We start from the raw sequence: 19,344 nt of genomic DNA, 5'->3' as shown, positions 1-19,344 counted from the left end.
TTATTCCTTTTCTCCAGTCGTCCGCATGTACTGGACAAACCAACCGGAGATACATCCACTTGAGTCTTCCCGTGACACCGTCGAACCTCCCTGACACATGTGTTCCCTTCCCTATCAATTAACCCTTGTCTCTCCCTCCCTAAAAAGCGAGAAAGAGGCTTATCACATGACAGAGAGACACAGCAGACAGGGGCGTACGCCGACGAAACAGCACCTCAATTGCACCTTTCCAAAACAGTCGAGAGGTGCGCACGAGCATTCGAAGCGCATTGAGCCACTGCGCTACCGTCGCTTTCCCTTCGCCCTTCCATTCCCGGCATTTTGTGTCCTGTCAAGCAGATAAACGGCACGCCTGGCGTTTGGAATCTGTCTCTGTTCTGTCCATTCTGCCTGTTTCGTTCCTTTCTCCCACCTTTCCATTCGACCGAATGCCCGGATGTCAGTCCGCGGAAACCTCCATCCCTTCGTTTGTGTTTTCCGGTATCTTTTGTGCGACAGTTCCAACGCTCTCAAAAGGGACGACCCTCTACCGACGACAGTCGCTTTGGTGGCATGCACAGGGCGCCTTAAAAGAGTCACGGGCACCCCGCGCGCCATAAGGCAACCACGCCTCAGAATCCGTCCCCTTAAACCCGCAGCTCCCCCATCGTTATATATATATATATATATATATATATATATATATTGTACATTCGACATTGCATCAACACAGGCGTATACAACTACAATTCACCTATATCTATATATAGGCATCACGGCGTTATATGGGCAAGGATACACAACAGCTCAATATGGCGCATCTGCCAGTACATAAATGCTTGACAGAAACGTCATGGGCATCCGACTGAGACCGTGCATGCGATATATATATATATATATATATAGAGAGAGAGAGAGGGAGAGAGAGAGAAAGAGAGACAATGAGTTTAAATGTCTACGTACGCATGTAACTGCACATATGCACTTCTGTGGATGGTCGTTGTGTACCACGGATCAGTGAGCGGTGAAAAAGGATCAGATGGAGACAGCGTGTGGACTTGGTGCGCCGAAAGCCATGGCTGCTTCGCGTGACCCTTTCCCTTGCCACGCTCCCGCGATAATAGTTGAGACAACGAGCGACACAAACCAGAGAGCACTGGCGCAACACACAAGGCCAAGAACATCCATCTTTGCTGCGCGTTTCGTCACGATTTCAATATGTCCAGTCCCAAAAAGTGGAAGACAGTCAGCGCCGTCTTCCCAACAGGAAATCTACGCAGATGTCTCGCTCGGCGCCCTAACGAAGAATCAACGCGTCGCTCTCCCACCTCCGTTTATCTCATTTTCTCCTCTTTTCTCTCGTATACGGGCGCGCTGTTTTCATCTCCTTTCCTTTCACCCCCCCCCCCCCTTGTCGCTCTCATTCGCTGATTCTATGTCGCGTTTTCTGTCGCCCTCTCGCTCGCCTATTCTCCCTCAAGAGACTAGCGCGTTAAAGGCTTTTCGAGGTCTCCAGTGCGGTATTCTTCGCTGAGCTTGTTAACGGGCTTCACCTCGCTGCAGAGCCTGTATGCAAATGTCATGCAGAGGAGAAAGACACACAAACATGACGCGCTAAAGATAGCGGCGAAGAGGGCGGAAGTAATACGGTAGACTCCGGCAAAAGGGGGAACAAAACCGTAACACGCAAACGCTGTCACGAAAATGAAGTGACAACTCTCTGTTCGCGTGGCTTGTTCTGCAGATGGGAAAACAGAGAAACGGATCCTCTCTTTTACATCTCTACGTTGCAGAACATAGAACGAAGAAGGCGAGAGAGTCCCCCGTCACTTTAGAGGGAATGAGGAACGAAACCACGGCAAGGGTGAAGAACAGGAAGACATGCAAATGAATCAACAAAGCGATTGACGGAACACCGTACGCACAAACGCGTTCCATGCCTTCTCTTTTATATCCTGTGCAACAGTACAGTTGCTCGAAGAATACAACAAACCCCATGTCGGGAACCCTGGCAATTCGCACAAATCCTGGTGCTTAACGAGTTACATAAATGCCCCCACATATGTTTGTGTCCATAGGCGAGATGCTTGTATGAGTGTGGGATACTTGTTCATAAGCTGTGCATCTGCTTCGACGTGTAGATCTTTAAAAAAAACGGCCAGAGGTATTGTTGGCGGGTAAATATTTGCCTTGCATGAAAACACACACGCATGAAAGGAGACAGACCTCGACAGACTGGATGGCTTTTATTCGTGGCGAAACATTGAGTGTAAGAGTGTGTAATATACTTGAATACCACATTACACAAATCCGAGACACAGTGACGAGGTGCTCCTAGAAATCATGTGTGGCACAGTTTCGACGCTTAACGTGTTTGTATCTCGGAAGCAGCATAAGACAAAGACAGCTTCTACAAATGTTTGGCGACACGTCTCCACGATTATCGTCAGCTGGAGAAACACAGATGGAACGGCAAAGTGCACAATAAAAGAAGCGAGACACCCAGTTCTCAATCGTGTCTTTTTGTCCTCGCACAGGTTCACCGCTGCGACGGCAAGCTCTTTGAGGGGCGAGACATACCGAGGAAGAAAAGGGCTAACACGGTTCCAACACATGAGATGAAAAAGATGCCCCAGTCAATCATTTTGCGATTTACATACGAAAAAGTCGACAGGCGAAAACCAGACCCGTCACTTCCAAGTTCAACGGGACAACGAACAGTGGTGGACACTCTAATGCGAAGAAGTGGCTAGAATTCTCAACGGGGCCGCGCGGGCAGCATGCGCTTGGGATCGGCAAAAAGAAGAGAGCGGGAGGTGGAGACTGAAGGTAAAACTATGCCGTCAGAGGTGGCACGTCCACGCGAGAAATGAAGCCAAGAGGCAGAGAACGATTGCCTGTTTGTGCACCGGGACAAGAACGGGGCAAACGGGTTATCTTTTGGCTAGACTGCACACGACACGTTCCACTAGTAGTCGCTTTTGTGGTGCCGTTCGCTTCATTTCCGCTCGTGTTCTTTATAAACGTACGGTGTCTAGCATTAAACTTCACTCTCAATAACGTCTGCGTTCAGGTTTCGTGTCTTTTGCGAGTGTCAGTGCTTCCACTCAAGGATCGTCCCACTGTAGATTTCTAATGACGACTCCTCCGGTTTCACGGGTGTCTTCGGTTGGTGTATCGTACGCAAGGACAGCGGGAAACTCTGCTCCTATTCTAGAGCAGAAAGCAAGTTGAAGGGCTCAGTTGCCTGGCTTCGACACTGCGCATAGCACGCTGTAACCATCGTTTTCGCGTAAGCGTAGGGCCCTTGTGTTTGTGAAGCGGGATTCCATGTGTCGAGAGAAAACGGCTCCTTGAGAAAACATCCTAGTCATGTGAAAAGGAGGGAGAAAATCAAGGAGGAGAAAGTACGTTGTGGTAAATCCGGATTGGTACTTGCTCTGGCTAGGACGCTCTTTGCAGTTTTAGTGCGTTTTGATCGCGTTACCTGTTCCGTTCTGTTTGGGAGCCTGATCAGCAGGCACGGTTTTGTTCGCGAGCATTCGGTATCGCCGGGTTCCAGTCTGCACCATCGTCCCCTGTTTAGTCTAGGACCGAGGCGAACAGCGTAACGTATCAGAACTGCTAACATTTCTTCAGGACTCCTCACACACGAAACGCGTTTAGGCCCCTCTTTGACGCCCCTTAAGAATGATGTCGCTCTTGGAAGACGCATGTGAATATCATGATTGTCTCGTTCTGATCTTTCACTGGGGGGCTTTAGTTTGCCCCCTCTTCAACAATGGATTTTTACCCCTTCTTTCCTCTCTCTTCCTCTCGCTTCACTTTCCGCCCGCCTCGGGGAACAAAACTCTCGCACCGTTTTCCCGCAGCATTGCCGAGACAGGAGATCCCATCAAAACAACGTACGATCGGTGTCTGGGGAAGCTGTTCTCTTCTCGCGGTTCTGCCTCGCTTCTTTCGTTTTCAAATTTGTTTATGAGCGAGCCGTCTCCCTGTGACACCACGCGCAGCTTATTAAGCTTCCCGTTCCGTCCTGGCACTCAAGGGAATTTTGCGAAAGGCCTTTTCGGTGAGGGAAAAAGCGACACCGAAGTAATTAGTGTTTTGCACAGGATGTCGCTTATGCTTTTTCTAGTAGCGGGCGGGATCGTACTTTTTGTGCTTCGTAGATTTCAGAAACAAATTTGCCTGCCAGGTTGCAAGAGCAGACGAGACATGAAACTGACCTTCTTGACCTCCCAAAACGACCGCAGGAGTCAGGGGGGTCGAAGGGTCTGTCCGTGGTTTCCGAGGACTTGCGTTCCGTTTTACTGCAACACACAATCTGCAGATACGAAGGACAGAAAAGCATTTCGGGGCATGCAGTGGCTCTTTCCTTTCTCGCTCAGGAGGACAGATAGCAGACGCATCTTTCGGCGCTTGCTGCAGTGCAGGCCTATCAGTTTACTTTACAGGCAACCCAGGCACGGCAAAAGGTAGACAGAGTCAGACCGGTTCCGGGATGTTCCTGTACATTCGTTTTTGCCAAAAGATGATGACACGCCGCTGGCAACGTCACCACAAATGCCATCAGTCCGGCCTTGATTTTGCCTCCATCCAAATGCATTTTGCCGCAGCACCGTTGATCGCAGTGCCTGGCAGGACTCATCTACCATCCCCGATATGTCAATAAACCCAATTTGACTGACTGGCAGCGACCCCGCGCACTGGCTTTACATCTGCGCAAGTACTGTACACACTCGAAGCAAAACACGTACACAAACCTGAAACGATGGAACCTGTATCAGCTGAGTGGCTCCTACACCGGGTCACATTGCCGCATCCCTTTGACACCCTGCCTGAACTCTCCCTGAGCCACAAACCTGAACTGGACAAACTCGGAGCACGATGAAGATGCTAAGCACTTGACTGCGGTTCGCGTCTGTTGCTAAGTATCCATTTGCAACCAGAAGAGATTCTTTCCCTGCAAGCAAAGAAACAGTATGCGTTCTGATACGATTCCAGTCGCAGAGTAGGTCTGCTCCCGGAAATAGCCGGCTCTTTAACAGTACCACAGAAAACGAGCTGGAAACGCCGGCAAGTGCCTTGGACGCTCGGGTCGTGTAGCGAGAACTGCCCTGTTCGCTCAAACGGCAGTGCTGGGGAATTCCAGGCAGGTCAGTCTAGTGAACGCGTCACGACGTCGCCAAGGCGGGTCTATGTCGGTTGCGATTGCCAGCGCGTGCCTACGAACCACGAGAAGAGTCAGCTGAATGATCTGAGTCCAGAAAATCCGAAGCATCAGCTCTTTTCATTCACCAGCAGCACAGGAGGCAGACACAAAATCGGTGAAATAACTCTCACTTAGATTTATAGAATTGTCCGGTAGACGCAGGCATCATGGAGAGATACTTCCCTCTCGCCGGACAGTCCGAATACACATCGCGCAGCTTCGGTCTTTGCTGGTAGACCGTCTTTCCCCCGATTTCCCTAGCCCTTTCTTTTTCACTCCCCCTTCTCGTATCAGTTATGTTTCGTCAACGTGTGTCGACAAACAAAACCTTCCGCGGACCGGTGGCCACAGTCCAGGACGAGCGGACTTTGTAAAGGGGCAGTCGATAAAGTCTCGACAGCTGTCAAGAACGTGCCGGCCTGACACGGGAGGACCTTGTGACCTGAATACACCACTGTTGGTTGTGAACTCACTTGCGAGTCGATCGCTTTAATGTTGACCACAGAGCGAACACATCCCAGTGCCAGCCCCCTTCACGACGCAGTCACAGCACAGCTCTGGAAGCCGCGCGACCCAGCCGGCTTTCAGGGTTCTCCTGGACGTGGCGAAGCGACAGACCCATTCGCCAGTGTATATCGGCACCAGGGAAAGGCGGATGGGCAGCAGGTCTCAAGCCCTCACTGCAAGGAAGACATTAAGAGAGCGAGTGCCGATACGCGGCTCGTTGCCGCAAGAAATTGCGCACCCGCAACGAAAAGGACTCTTGGCTCAGTAGGTGTACCAATGGTGTGCTAACCAAGGTGATCGATGTGTCGCTCTTTCGTGATAATGAGGAAACGTTTGGAGATGAGCTATTGCGTTTTTCTCATCTACAGACTCCCATCAAATTGGTGAATGCAGAATGCCGTCCTGCAACGCAGCCACTGTTCGCTCGGCGACAAATCGACTCCCTGTTCACGTGTGCCTTTTGCATACCCAGGAGCCAAATAACAGAAAACAGAATCTGAGTAAAGCAGCAAGTGTGTCTCTTGCAGGGCGCTTCAGATTTCTGTGCCAGTCTGACCTCGACAGCGACAAAACGAGTTTCACACGCCTGTTGCAGGGGTGCGTATCGACGGCTGCTTCGCGAGGAAGAGCTGAAACGTATAGTTGTGGCGCAATGGCAGCTCCATCACGAACCGTTGACCCTTTGAGACCCATGCTTTTACATGCGCATGCATGACATAAGGTTTCTGGTATGCGCATCGACATCTATGCATGTGCGCATACCTGTACATCTAAAGCAACGAAACTTCTTTCCTCGACTACACAAACTCGCAAAAACACGCAGAAAGTAAATCGTGCCCAAGTGTGGGGGATTGGCCGAGTGAACAAAGGTGGAACGGCCATCTCAATACAACTCAGCATCATCAGAGCCAATATATATCCATCATATGCATATGTAAATATACGTACGCTTATATATAGATGTATGTAGCGAGAGCGAGACCCAGACGCTGACGCTTCGGTTATTCATCAGCCCGTCATTCAGAACGGACATCCTATGCTTCAGTGAACAGCCCCTGCGTGTGCGTGTCGTCCTGGTCGAGAGACGAGCGGAAAAAAAGGCTCGAGGTAATAGAGAAGCACAGGAGCGACGACAGCTGCGGTTGTCGCCGATAAGAAAAGCACAAGGCCAGTCAGCAGGCAGAAGGCGCGGAAGGCGAAACTGTGGGCGAACGTTAGGAGAAAAACACCTGAACCAACAGGGCAGAAGACTCGCGCGTAAGCGGCGGTATTGCGATTTCCCCTGAGATGCCAAGGCTGCCAAGGCCGAGGCGAGAACGTATGCATCAACCCAGATGATGGGTAAAACGAACTGATTTCGCGGCACTTGGGCGTGTCCCCATATAGCGTCTCGAATCACGTTCATGTGCCTATGAAACCGTGAATGTCCGCGTCCCTCCTCAATTTGAATCGGACTGAATCGTGACCCGTCTTATCGGGACGGGAAGCACGAAAACACTACCCGGACGGCTAGAAAGAGCGTCCTCTGCTGCTAGTAGATATATATGTATATGTGAATACGTGTACATAAGTATATATATGTACAGACATTTGAATATGCACACGCATACACTACAAACATGCATGAGTAGCAATCAGAGAATTGTTTGTGGATACGCCTACGTGAATATTTACAAATGCACACGTCACATTGGTATGCATGGATGGCTAGTGAAGAATCGTCGTTTTCGACAAAAGGTCCATTGTTGCCTCGGTATGATACCTCCAAAGTATTCACTTCTTATCCTCATTTACGTGTTTCCGTTTCTCACCGAGGAAGCTGGCAGTGGCTGACAACGCGATAGTCGGGAGTCCTCGTCGCGCACACTTCCACACTCGGATCGCAGCCCGGCGGCTAGCTGTCGTGTCGTTTGTAGCCATCAGTCTGGGTTGTCCCTGCCAGTGCTCTCCGTCCCAGACAAGAGGCGAGACACGCGAGTCGACTCGACTGTGCTTGTCGCCCGTGTGAAGGAAAAGGTAGATGATGTGGGTGCCGTACTCGACTGTGAAGGTGACGCACATGAACAGTGCCTGCGGTGTACGTACACCAACACGCAACCAGGAAGGAGGATGACGAATCGAGGGACAAAGAATGAACCGAAAGAGGCAAACCCTGCAAGAACGAGGGACAGTGCCGGCAGAGCTCTCAAGCGCGAATCAGCTTGATACGCTCCCCGGGTCTTTGCTCCGCTGTAGACCGTGGACCACCAACAAACGCAAAAGAAAAGAACCTGGATTATGCATTTTTCCCAATACCGCGCGAAGCGATCAACAGAAGCGCGTGCCCAGGCACCCGAGTTGTTGCGCAGTGTGTTGTTTTCTGTCGATTCTTTAAAAAGCCCTCAGCCTTGTTCCTATTGTGGCAAAAACGATGTGCACTCACAATCAGAGAAATGACATCGATCGAGGCGCCAATGACAACCAGGCAGCTCGCCACGATGAGTGAAATGGCAACCAGAAGCACCGCAACCAGCAGGCCTCCAACGGGAGACAGAAAAAAGGCGAGGAAGATTCCGAGGCCACCTGCAACGACGAGAAGCTGCTTGGCCACCATGCTGTAGATTCGCTCGTCGCTGAGCACAGGGGGAAAATGCACAAAGAAGCAAATACTCTGCAAATTGTGCACAAGTGCACACGAGCTGCTAGGCAGCCATATACGTATCAATGCATGCACAGGTAAATATATGAAGAAATATATACAAATATGCACCTGCATCTGCAAATAGACATACGGTTTTATGCACAGGTACAAGCATACATTCAACTATACATATATGCGTATTTTGTGTGTGTATGTGCGTGCAACCATATACAGAGACCCAGTCCGCAAGCAGCAGACCATCGCGATTCGCTTCGAGCCTCTGCAGTGCCCGAATGCTGGGAAACACGTCCTCACTTTTTGAAGGGGAAGACGCATCGATGCAAATGCTCAAGGCACAGCGATATCCGTGCGTTCGCATCAGCAAGAGGGGTCCGTGAAGAGTGCGGGAAGGACGCGTGATGTACAAAATTCTCCTCCGTCTCCGTCGCCCGTGTCTCAGCTCACTTGCCATCCAATCGCCTGTCCCTCTCCTATCCTTTCTGTTGCCCGGCGTGTCACTGTCTTTCTCGTCTCTGTAGTGGTCTCCTTTTACGTCCTTCTCGCTTTCCTTATTCCTAGTCTTCCCCTTACCGCTCGGCTTCTTCGAACCAGTCGGCGTACACGAAGGCGCCGTCGACCCCCAGTTTCTCTCGCGTCAAGTTCTCCAGCTTCCCTTTCGTCTCCACGTTTGCGCGCGGGTCGTCGGGCCGATACACGCCCATCAGCATGATGCGGCTGGCCTCGATGCGGCTGCCATTCTGCGAAAACTGAACCGTTCAAAAACACAACCAAGAGGCCGAAGACCTCACGCGCTTTGTCCCCGCGAACCCCCTGTTTTGTCTCGTCCATTTCCTCCTCACTTCTCCGCCGCATGTTTGCCTACGCCAAGCAGTGCAGCTTCACCCCCGCCGAATCGCCAAGAATTTTGCATGTGCGCCCCCTCGCGCTCCTGTGCGCTTGGGAAAATCCCTCGGCCCTCCAACTGTAGATTTTCTCTCTCGAGCCCCAACGAGCACCTGTCGCCGCGTTCGTACCCGAATATACGACGAGTCGTAGCGCGACGGAATGACGTTCTGGAGCCACGGCGCCTTCTCTCCGGCTGTCTTGCCTGTGTCGTTCTGTTGAAGAGAACTGAGTGTGCAGAGTGTATCGTTTCCGTCTCCTGTCCACTCCCGGACGCGCGCATTGAAACGCGAGGCTTCGAATGGAAACGGAAGCGGCTGCGTTGCGTCGGGGGAGATGTACGGACATTCAGGAGTTATCATTGGCGGCACGTGTTCTGAACGAACAAAGACAACAGATAAACAGAGGCTCGCCGGCGAAATCGAGGGCCAACGCGGGAAAACACGGAACGCAAGCATTCTCGGCAGTTCAAAACGGAGAAGGATGGGGCCTCTGAGACATCCACGTTGGTGGTATACGCCAGGGCGGGTTGCTTCCGTCCACCACAGACATACAACCACACAGTCAATGGTTTCATCCATGTGAACAGATATACATGTAGGCATCCATAGTGTATACATATATATATATAGGGTGCATATATATAGAGTATATATATATGTATATGTTATACACATCTAACACAGTCAGGAAACAGAGGTTCTATACCTCGGTGTATGCGTTCGAGTCTGCCTGGGACTGAGTGAAGCGAAGGCCCCACATAACTTTGCACGAGAGCAACTGCGGTGTAGATCCATGTGCTGACGAACGTGGCGTGTTTCACTCCCGAGCGCCTTCAAATGCACAGCAAATCCGCAAATCTAGGAACGAGTCGATTGATGGTCCGACCGCAGAGACAGACTGGCATACCCGGAGCAGTCGCAGAACTCGTTCCATTCACGTGGGCCTCCAAGTCGGTGATCCACGAAAGAACCGGACCCTGAGAAGAAGTGAGAAAGTCACCACACAAGAAGAACTAATGTTCACGCAGACATAAGTGTACCGGCACAAGGACATGAATTTGTGAGTGTGCATACGCACTTGCACACAGACATGTACATACACATACAACTATTCGCAGGGTTGAGCACCCTATATATATATATATATGCATGCTTTGTTGGAACTACACGTGTGAAGGTACACACCAACAATGCATGTCTCCATACGTGTTATGCACCCACAGCAATACAAATATATATATATATATATATATATATATAGAGAGAGAGAGAGAGAGGGAGAGAGAGATTTCCAGCTTTTCTAAGTAGGTACGCATGTCTTGATGTGTGTAAGTGCATGTACACTGCCGCGCCCCTGGCATCCGTTGCCAGTGTCCTGGCCCCACTCCGCGATCTTAGTCACGCCCGCAGAGCACCGAGCACATTTCGAAGCGTTTCCCAGACGCACCTGAACTTCGTGAAGTGTCTCGAGCTCTTCCAGGAAAGTGATGATTTTTCGGCGCTGTTTCAGGTCGCGATACCCTACGACGTCTTCGCCTGGGAGAACGAGGTAAAGCTTCGAAGGCAGCCCCGCGGGCCAGAAGAACACGACGGCGTTGAAGAAGGAAAGAAGCGGGGAGTCGCGGCTGAGGTAGGTGAGGAGGTCAAAGTACGCGCTCAGGTGTCTAGACAGCAGGCCGCTCGTCACCGTCAACAGAAAAAATACCGTCAGCACCACGCGCCTGATCAGGCAGAAGACAACACAGACTCTTGTCGCAGCATCCTGAGAACCAATGACTCAAGACGAATGATGGAAACTTGAATGAAGACACCTCAGGCATAACGCGCGCAGTTCCGATCCATATGAGTATAGATGCACGTTACATGAGCACTTGTTCATATCATGTAGAGTTTACATACAAATAAAAAGAGGTATATACTTGATCACGCATAAGCACATGTCGTGGACGGGCATTATTCACACATGTATATATAGATAGATATGCAGAGATGTATTTATGTGTCTATCTACTCTGGTGTCTCCGTTTTCTCGTTCGTTTCTGTAAATGCACAGACACACTTGACAGGACCTGTGGTAGATTTCGCGAACGCAAGTCTTACCGATTTCTTCTTCTTGTGAAGAAATCCCAGACACGAGTTCCTTTTTTCTCTCTGCGTCTCGATCGCTCTCGCCTTGGATCTCCACCTCGATTCCTCTCTGGCGTTTGCCTTCGTTCTCGATAAATTCCGGCCGGAGCACTCCTGTTCTGAGTTTCTCCGTTAGACGGACTGGCTTCTCCTCTTCGTTCACATTGCTCGATTGCATAGACTTCTTCGCTTCGTCTTCCAACGTCGCTCGCTCTGGCTCCTCCGCTTTCATCACTCTCTCGGCTTCCTTCATCTCTCCTTGGGTGTGCATAGACCAGGAGCTCCCCGCTCGTTGCGCCGTCGCTCCTCGGAGTTCGAAAGTCGCTCCTTTCCTCTTCTTTGCCGTAGCTATCGGCGCGTCGCAGCGTCAGGAGTTTCCTCTGCGACTCGCCTAACTCTTCTATTTTCTCCTCTTGGTTTCCACAGCGAAGCAGCGAGGCATGTTGCGGAACACCTACGGGGGGGCGGCTGTCTGAGGAAGGCATGAATTGTCCAAATGGAAGTACCCCTTCTCTAGTCCTTGCTCCATCGATGTCCGTGAACATGAGCCGCTGTGAATAGCCTAGAGCATCCTCCTCGTCATCTCTCCCACGCGCAAACGAATCATCAGAGTCTTCGCTCATCAAATCTTCTCCACCGAGGCCTGCGCACACAAGATTCACTTTCGCTTCTCGCGAACGCATGTCTCTGCCTCTCCCAATCTCCCGATCGTCTACTGCCTCAGTCGGATTCTCGGCAGCATGCTCGTCTGCTTCGCCTCTTGCCTCGTCGCTGCTGTCGCCCCGCCTCGCCCCGGTGCCTCCTGGAAACGGACGAGCGACGACCGCCCCGCTCACAAAGACCCGCGGAGGCGCGGCCGCAGCGGGGGCACGGTCGGCGGCGATGCCCGTGGAGCCCAAAGGTGTCTCCGGCCGGTGTCGCGACTGCCCAAAGGCCTTCCCGCGTACGTCGCGTGGACGCCTACGGGAGGCAGGAGAGGAGACAGAATCGACACTGGCGGAGGAGGACGACGCACACAGGGGGGTATTGTCGACATGCAGAAGGCGACTCCTGAAGGCGGAGGGGACACCGCTTGTCTGGAGAGCCGTTGTCTCTTCAGGTCCAAGCGGAGACAGTTCTCCGTCAATCGTGAGATCTGCTTCTCGTCGGACCTCGTCGACACATCGTTCACCAGAGGAAGTGCAAAACCTTTTTGCAAAGGGTCCTGGGAAATCAGCAGTGGGATCATCGTCCCCGAAGTCGCCTATGCCTCGTGACTCGAATCGTCTCAGCGTCAACGAGGCCAAGCGTGCACTGTCTCTGTTAGTAGTAGCGTTCTCTGTGCCTCGCAGCAGAGAGAAACAACACGCGTGCGACAAGTCCTCGCCTGCTGCACCTACGGAAGCCTGGGAAGGCGATTTCCTGTCCTCACCGTCTCGTCGCACTTCGACCTCTTCTCCACCTTTGTCCTCGCGCCGCCCACAACCTCTCTCTCCGCCCGCAAGCCTCCTCTGCTCTCCACACCCGGGTCCCTGCACACTTCCCTCGCAAACCGTGACGGCAACACCCGACTTCGTGAAGGCGTGTGGCGAGAACGGAGGCGAGTGGCTTGTAAATCCCCGCGGAAGCCGCGAGGCGCCCGGTGGGAGTGTCTGTACACCGGAGGGACACTCAGGTGTACCTACAGCTAGCGACGGCTGTTCGAGCCGAACCAGGAGGGGACAGAAGAGGAAGATGTGGAAGAAAAAAAGCGAAAAGACAGCAGAGGCAGCGGCGTGCGAGAAGTAGGCGACCGCAGGGAGGTCGATGGACGAAGCGAGCAGCAGCGCCGCGACGCACGTTACGGTCGTGAGAAGAAGACCTGAAAACGACGACGAGATCACTCGTCGCATAATCCGGAGCTTGCCATCGCTCCGCAGCACGAGCTGTTGCCAGGGCACCCTGCGATCTCCCGGCGGGTGCGGCCGCTCAGACGCTGTCACCCCCACAGAGGTTCCACGCGCCACAGCGACGTCAGCGTAAGCCGCGGGAACGCCAGGCGCGTGCCGCGCGCTGCGAAACAGCTCCTGCGGCAACGGCAACCCTGCAGACGGTAGCTGGAGCGGCAGAGACCCCCGTGCCACCAGAGGCGCCCTGGCTGCTTCAAATCCGGTGTCGATACACCCCGCGCTCCGTGGGACTCCTGGGAAGAGAGGGGAAACGTAAAGGAGGGATGGATCGTCCTCGTCGTCTTCGTATCGAGGAGAAGCCACAGTCGGCGAGTCTCCCTCGTGGGTCATCGAGACGCTCCCCGCCCTCGCTGCGTGAGAGCCGCAGGAGAGGCGCGAGGGAGGCGCGAAGGCAGGATCTTTCGGCGGGGAGATCGGATGCTGCTGCGCCTGTCGTTTCTTAGCTTCCCTGCCGCGTGCCTGCCTCAACTGGAGAAGCGTCGAGACCGAAAACTGCGCGACGAAGCCGAGCAGCAGATGCAGGACGAGCGGCGCGAGCGGGGTGAGGGGAATGCGAAACAGCAGGTGTCCCAAACAGAAGCCGCCCGCCACGGAAAAGACAGTGACTGCATGCACCCCCAGCGTTAGCGACAAACAGCCTTTCCATGGGAGCCCGCCCAGAGAGGCAAACACGAGAAATAGAAAGAGAGAAACGAGGCCAAACGTGTACACCAGCAACGGCGTCTCCCGCGCAACAGTGAAGACACTCTCTCGCGACGCCACCTGGGAATTGAAGAGATGCACCGACCACCGAAGATCTGAGTCATCCAGTTCAGCAGGAAACGAACCGGACGACGCAAACGAAGAGGAAGGATAGAGAGACGAAACGTAGGAAGCGAGGGCCAAAAAGTATCGTGAAAGAATGGAAAGAACCCCGTCGACGCTGCGAGACCGATCACCGTTTTCTTCGGTCTGGTCCGCTCGCCTTTCCGGCTTCTCCCGTAGACGTGGCCCTTGTCTCGCGTGGGCCTCCGGTGGTCTCTCTGCTGTCTCTATCCTCTCCACTTTCCGCTTCTCGCGCCATCTCGCCTCCGCCCTCTCCCGCTGGTTAACAGCCCACGCGGACGCCGCACTTTCCCAAGCGTCCAGATCCTCGGAACTTCCCTTGGAGCTGTCCAGCTCGTAGACGAAAAGAAGAGCGTCGGCCGAAGCCAGCCGAAAGTCGAAAGGTGTTTTCACTTTTCGCTTAATCTCTTCCGGCGCAGCCGAGATCCGTCTGGCCCCAGTGGGGTCGTTTCCTTCGCCTTCTCCTGAGTCGTGGGGTGTCAATGTCGCCCCCTGGGTCTTCTCGCTGGCCAAGGCCACGCCGCCGTTTTCCCGCCAGTCCTCTCTGTTCAAACCCGGAACAGCTGCGCAGTGGTGTGTCTCCTCCCGAACCCCAGCGGCAAGTGGCGAATCAAAAGTGAGCCTCACCGGCGTGTAGAACGACGAGGGGACATACGCTGCCGCATAGTGCAGTAGAGTCACGTTACCCGTCTGCGCACCTGAAGGCGCGACCACAGGAAAGCTACCAAACGATGAACGGCACCCGCTGCTAACGACAGACAGAAGCATTCACCCATTCCAATCAAGATCTATACATACACGAGGTATCTCTGAACATGCACATGCATAGACGTGTACCTTAGCGTACACGTATGTCCCTATATATATATATATATATATGTAAGCGTAAGCTTATACATGTGTACTTGTACATCGGTGCGCATGCATTAGCATGACTTGCCGTGTGAGGGAGGTCTTGCCATCGGCGGGAATCTAATTTGCCCAGAGTCACGTGGAGCCTCAGATCGGTTCCGGACAAAGACATGGCAGGCGAGCATCACTCCCGTAGCCACTGCGACCTCCAGTTATGTCGGACTACACTTCGTTCTCAGGTCTCCACCTCCCGTCCGCGTACACACATGCAGATACAGCTCGGCGGTCTGCCCTGTGTTGCTCTTTCTACATGTGCATATACACATCTGTATACACGTACATCTACATACACATGCATAAGGCCTCTCTCCCTGTCTCTCTCTCTCTCTCTATATATATATATATATGTATATGTATATATGGAAACGGAGGTACACATTGACATGTATTTATACGTACAACTGTAGAGCAAACTACGCATCCTGCACAGTCTCAGTTACGACTCGTGTGAGGCTTGTAGCGACATTCTGTGGGCTTCAAAGCCAACGATGAGGTGCCCCATCGCTCTGCTGTATGGGTACGGAGAGGGTACCAGAGGGTAAAGGTAGGAATACCGTCTATGGAGGCTGACCATCGAACGCGTCTTCAAAGGCTTCAGGAGAGTCCAGAGGCGCTCCCGCGGCGACTTCGTAAATGCCAAAGAGTCCCACAGCAATGCATGGAGAGCCTGAAGCGAAAAGGGAAACGCTCACCATTGTCGGACGCAGAGACCGTGGATCGCATTGAAAGCGAAGTGTATGTACGTCAGAGCCCTTCCGCATGGACCGGTGTCGCTCACATGCGCCCTTTATCGCGTCGCGTTGCTCGTCAACGCATTTGTAAATAAGGCGTGATGATTTCTCGTCTAAAAGACGAATCCTTTCATCTCTCAGGGGACCTTCCGTGTGTTGTACTTTTAGGCGGTGTTTGCCACTATCTCCCAGGCGGTCGCCTCGGTTCCTCGCTATTCTCAGTGGCCTTTGCACCGTCCTACTCCCTCGCCTCTCTCCTTCCTTGTCTGCGTTTCGTGTTTGCGAATAAGCTTCTGCGTGCCAGAATATATATATATATATACAGTTAGATGGATAGATCCATATATAGAGAGAGGTGTAAGCATTTTTTCGTGTCAGACTGGGCTGTTCCCTTTCTGCACTTTCTGGAGTTTGTTTTTGGGTGTGGTCTCCTGCTCAGAGCTGAGGTGCTCACCTGCAGCAGTTGTTGCAGTCGGTGTCGCAGAGCAGAGATCTCGCCACGTCTTGCCTCGGGCCTCCACATCGTCTTGGAAGCCTCGTTGAGACGCCCAGATCTCCCTGAGAACCTCGCGAGACAGAAGGCCTGTAGTTGGAACTGGCCCCCCTGGCGAAGAGGAAGACTGAAGTGCGAGCTTCAACGGATCCTTTTCCAAGTCCTGGGATGGCCTGTCCGCAGGTGACGCACGCAAACGGTGAGCGCTGCCCGGAAGCGGGTTGGGTTTCTCACCCAGAGAGAAGGCAGCATCGGCTTCTTCAGATAACCGCCGCCGTCTCGCCTCCTCTGTAGCAGGGCGATCTCTTTGCCTCTCTCGCGTGCTCGGCAGAGAGAGAGTATTGTCTGCCGCTGTCTCTGCGTTGCGTTGGATCTGCGGCACGCCTCCGGCTCCACTCCGCGCCCCCGGCACATCGGCGGGTGTCACGGAGCCAGGCGCCAAAAACCCCACAGACAACGAAGGCGAATAAGAGGTCGAACCTGGTGGGGACAGGCCCCCTCTTCCGTGTTTGGTATTCCGTCCAGCATCGACTGATCCCCTCATCGCTTGCACAGAGCCGTCGTCGGGTAAAGCCGAAGCGGCGGCGCGCTCCTGCCTGCTCGCTTCACGGCTGGCGAGGTCGATTGCTCTCCTGTTTGAGCCGGCTGTTTCGCCCGCACCGCGTGCCTGCCCCGTGTTCGCGCGGACTCCAGCCGCCTCTGGTTCCACTTTCTCGCCGCCTCCCGCAAACTCGGCTGCTTCCTCTAGGCGCATGTGCATCGCCTTCTCATTCACGTACAGCATCGTCGTCGCGCGCGTGTCCTCTCCAAACAAGCTCTTCATTTTTTCGCCTTTTTTTCGGGCCTCGCTAGTCTCCGGGAGAAAGAGCGCGGCACCGGCGACATAACGGACGCGGAGCGCCTCAGCTAGCCGCGCCAAGACACGGCGTTCCCAGGTGTCTGTGAAGCTAGCTGGAGTCCTGGCCTCTCCGCTGCAGACACGGCCACCTGAGCAGGCGTCGGTGCTCGGGTCGCTAGCCAGGCCTTCGTTTCGCTCTCCGCCAGGGACTGCAGGCGGCGGGGACTCGACAGGAAAGGAGATGGCGCTAGTTCTTGGGAAAACGACTTTGGAAACGGCAAGGCGAGAGGGACCGCGAGCGGGGCGAAGGCTGTTTTGGTTCGCAGGGAGGGCCTCCGAAGCTGTAAAACTAGTGTTTCCCGCCGACGGAGGTGCCAACGAGGACGCAAGTGACGAACCCGATGCAGAAGAGGGTTTGACATGCGTACCAGATTCAGGAGAAGACGTCGGCGAGGACGCAGCGGAACCGGCAGGGGAGAGGGGAGAGGTGGACGCTGCAGCGTGCGAAGCCGGCAGGTCGAGGGAAGCAAAGTGAGAGGAAGAAGGTTGGAGAGGAGAAGCGCCCGAGGGCGAAGCTAGAGCCGTCGCGGATGCTGAGGCACTTGATGAGGCGTTTGCGTGGGATAAAACGGGCTCTCCGACAAATCTGTCGTCTGCATGGACTCGGTGAGAAGCCGGTCGAGACAGAGACGAGCTGCCGGACGCATTCTGTGGAAAGTTTGATTCCAGAAAGGACCTGTGACTGAGACGACCTTCTCGTCGGTCTTCCCCAAACACGTGGGGTGAGCGCGCGGATCCCTCCTCCACGGACGGGGCCCGAAGCGACGGCAGCTCTGTCGACGCGGAAGAACGAGAAGCCGTTTCGCGATCCAGGCGGAGCGTGGCGTTAGGATCGAAGCCAGGTGTCCCAAACGAGATTGCTGCAGATACAAGAGCGAGGACGAGGAGAACGACGCCACATGCCACAGCGCGCTTAAGAAAGAAGTCTGGATGTTCAACGATGTGGAAGGCGAGGCGATCGCCGAGACGGGACAGCCCCGCATTCAGGTATCGCGAGGGCCACGCACATTCTGCGTGTGCTTTGGTGGCGCAGGAAAAGAGGCTTTTTCTGACCCCCTTCAGGCAACTGCGTCCGTTTCCACGGCAGCCATTGCAGATCCGACAAAGCTGAGCGTTAAAGGGAGGGGCAGACGGTTGTTCGGTCGCATTTTGATCGGAACGAAGAGACCCAGGAGACGGGTGGTGCCGGCGAGTCCAAATGATTGAGGAAAAATCAAGGTCGCTCCAGTTTCCACACGACGCAATGTACGAGCCGCGCGTTCGCCGGGGTGTCTGTACACCTGAAGCCCCGGTGTCTGGAGCGGGGATTGGGTGTTCGGCCGGCGATTCGTCGTGCTGGAAGAGGAACGCCTCGCTTTGTTCACCTTGCCCAGAAGAGCGGAGACCTGCACGGCTTTCGGGAGACGAGCGCTCCCCTTGAGGAGAGAAGGAATGGAAATTCGCGAGGCGATAGTGACAAGGCGCCCCCGCAGAATTGCTACCTCCGACACTTAGGGTGTCGGATGAGGCAGCAGCCATCCTGACGGCTATACGGGGGCATTAGACACAAAAAGGAAGGGAAGGGGGGAAAAGGGGGAGGAAAAACGAAAAAGAGGGGAAGCGGCTGGGAATGAAGGGAGATACAAAGGCTACGCATAGACGGCTGAGATCGAAATAGAAAAACGAGCCTTTCTCCGGCCCAATATTTCTCGGCCGCACTTTTCAAGGGAGCGAGAAGAGGGCCTGCCTGGGCTGCCGCGCGGGCAAACCTCGAGGCCTAGAGACGCAGAGGGAAGAATCCGGGAGAAAAGACCCGATGATTTGCCGCATCTCGAGGCGAGACATCTGAGTGTTCGGCAGGCTGCAAACGACTCTTTTCTACAGCGACAAATATCCCTTTGAAGTGCATGGTCTCCTCACCCAGAAGACGATCGACAATCTCTTTCAACGCGGTGTGTCACTCTAGCTTTGCTCACCAAGGGCGAAAACGAGAGACTCAACACACGGGGAAGATACTGACCAGGCCTTTCTGTTTGATCCGCACGGACGTGACACCGTCAGGTTCCTCTTTTGCCTAAAAGAAGGCCTGTCGTTCCTGGCATTGCACTTTCCAGCCGTTATAGGTGCTCTTAAAAGAGACAGGGAGACGAGACAGGATGTCTGTGCATGTGGAGGCGCCGAGGCCATTAGCGCGAACTCAGGATATATGCATTTATCGTCTTCCC

General features: G+C 53.8%; 2 protein-coding genes across 2 annotated transcripts; one reads left to right on the top strand and one right to left on the bottom strand.

Moving 5' to 3' along the window:
- Positions 1 to 1,018: 1,018 nt before the first annotated feature.
- On the top strand, positions 1,019 to 1,513 carry NCLIV_045820 (conserved hypothetical protein; the record flags this gene model as incomplete). Its single annotated transcript, XM_003884132.1, has 1 exon — positions 1,019 to 1,513. The coding sequence occupies one exon, from the start codon at positions 1,019 to 1,021 to the stop codon at positions 1,511 to 1,513; it is 495 nt and encodes a 164-aa protein (XP_003884181.1).
- A 5,961-nt stretch (positions 1,514 to 7,474) lies between these two features.
- Positions 7,475 to 18,658, bottom strand: NCLIV_045810 (Niemann-Pick type C1 disease protein/ patched like cholesterol transporter of the SecD family, 12 transmembrane domain, related; the record flags this gene model as incomplete). The annotated part of the gene is made up of 9 exons (XM_003884131.1): positions 7,475 to 7,771; positions 8,124 to 8,313; positions 8,913 to 9,079; positions 9,356 to 9,600; positions 10,134 to 10,203; positions 10,674 to 10,947; positions 11,327 to 14,804; positions 15,590 to 15,685; positions 16,204 to 18,658. 9 exons carry the CDS (start codon positions 18,656 to 18,658, stop codon positions 7,475 to 7,477), a joined length of 7,272 nt encoding a protein of 2,423 aa, XP_003884180.1.
- Positions 18,659 to 19,344: the final 686 nt, after the last annotated feature.

This window comes from Neospora caninum, chromosome X (genome assembly GCF_000208865.1).
Source record: "Neospora caninum Liverpool complete genome, chromosome X".
Classification (NCBI taxonomy): Eukaryota; Apicomplexa; class Conoidasida; order Eucoccidiorida; family Sarcocystidae; genus Neospora; species Neospora caninum.
Note: the sequence above shows the minus strand (reverse complement) of the source record. Positions and strands in the feature narration are given on the sequence as shown.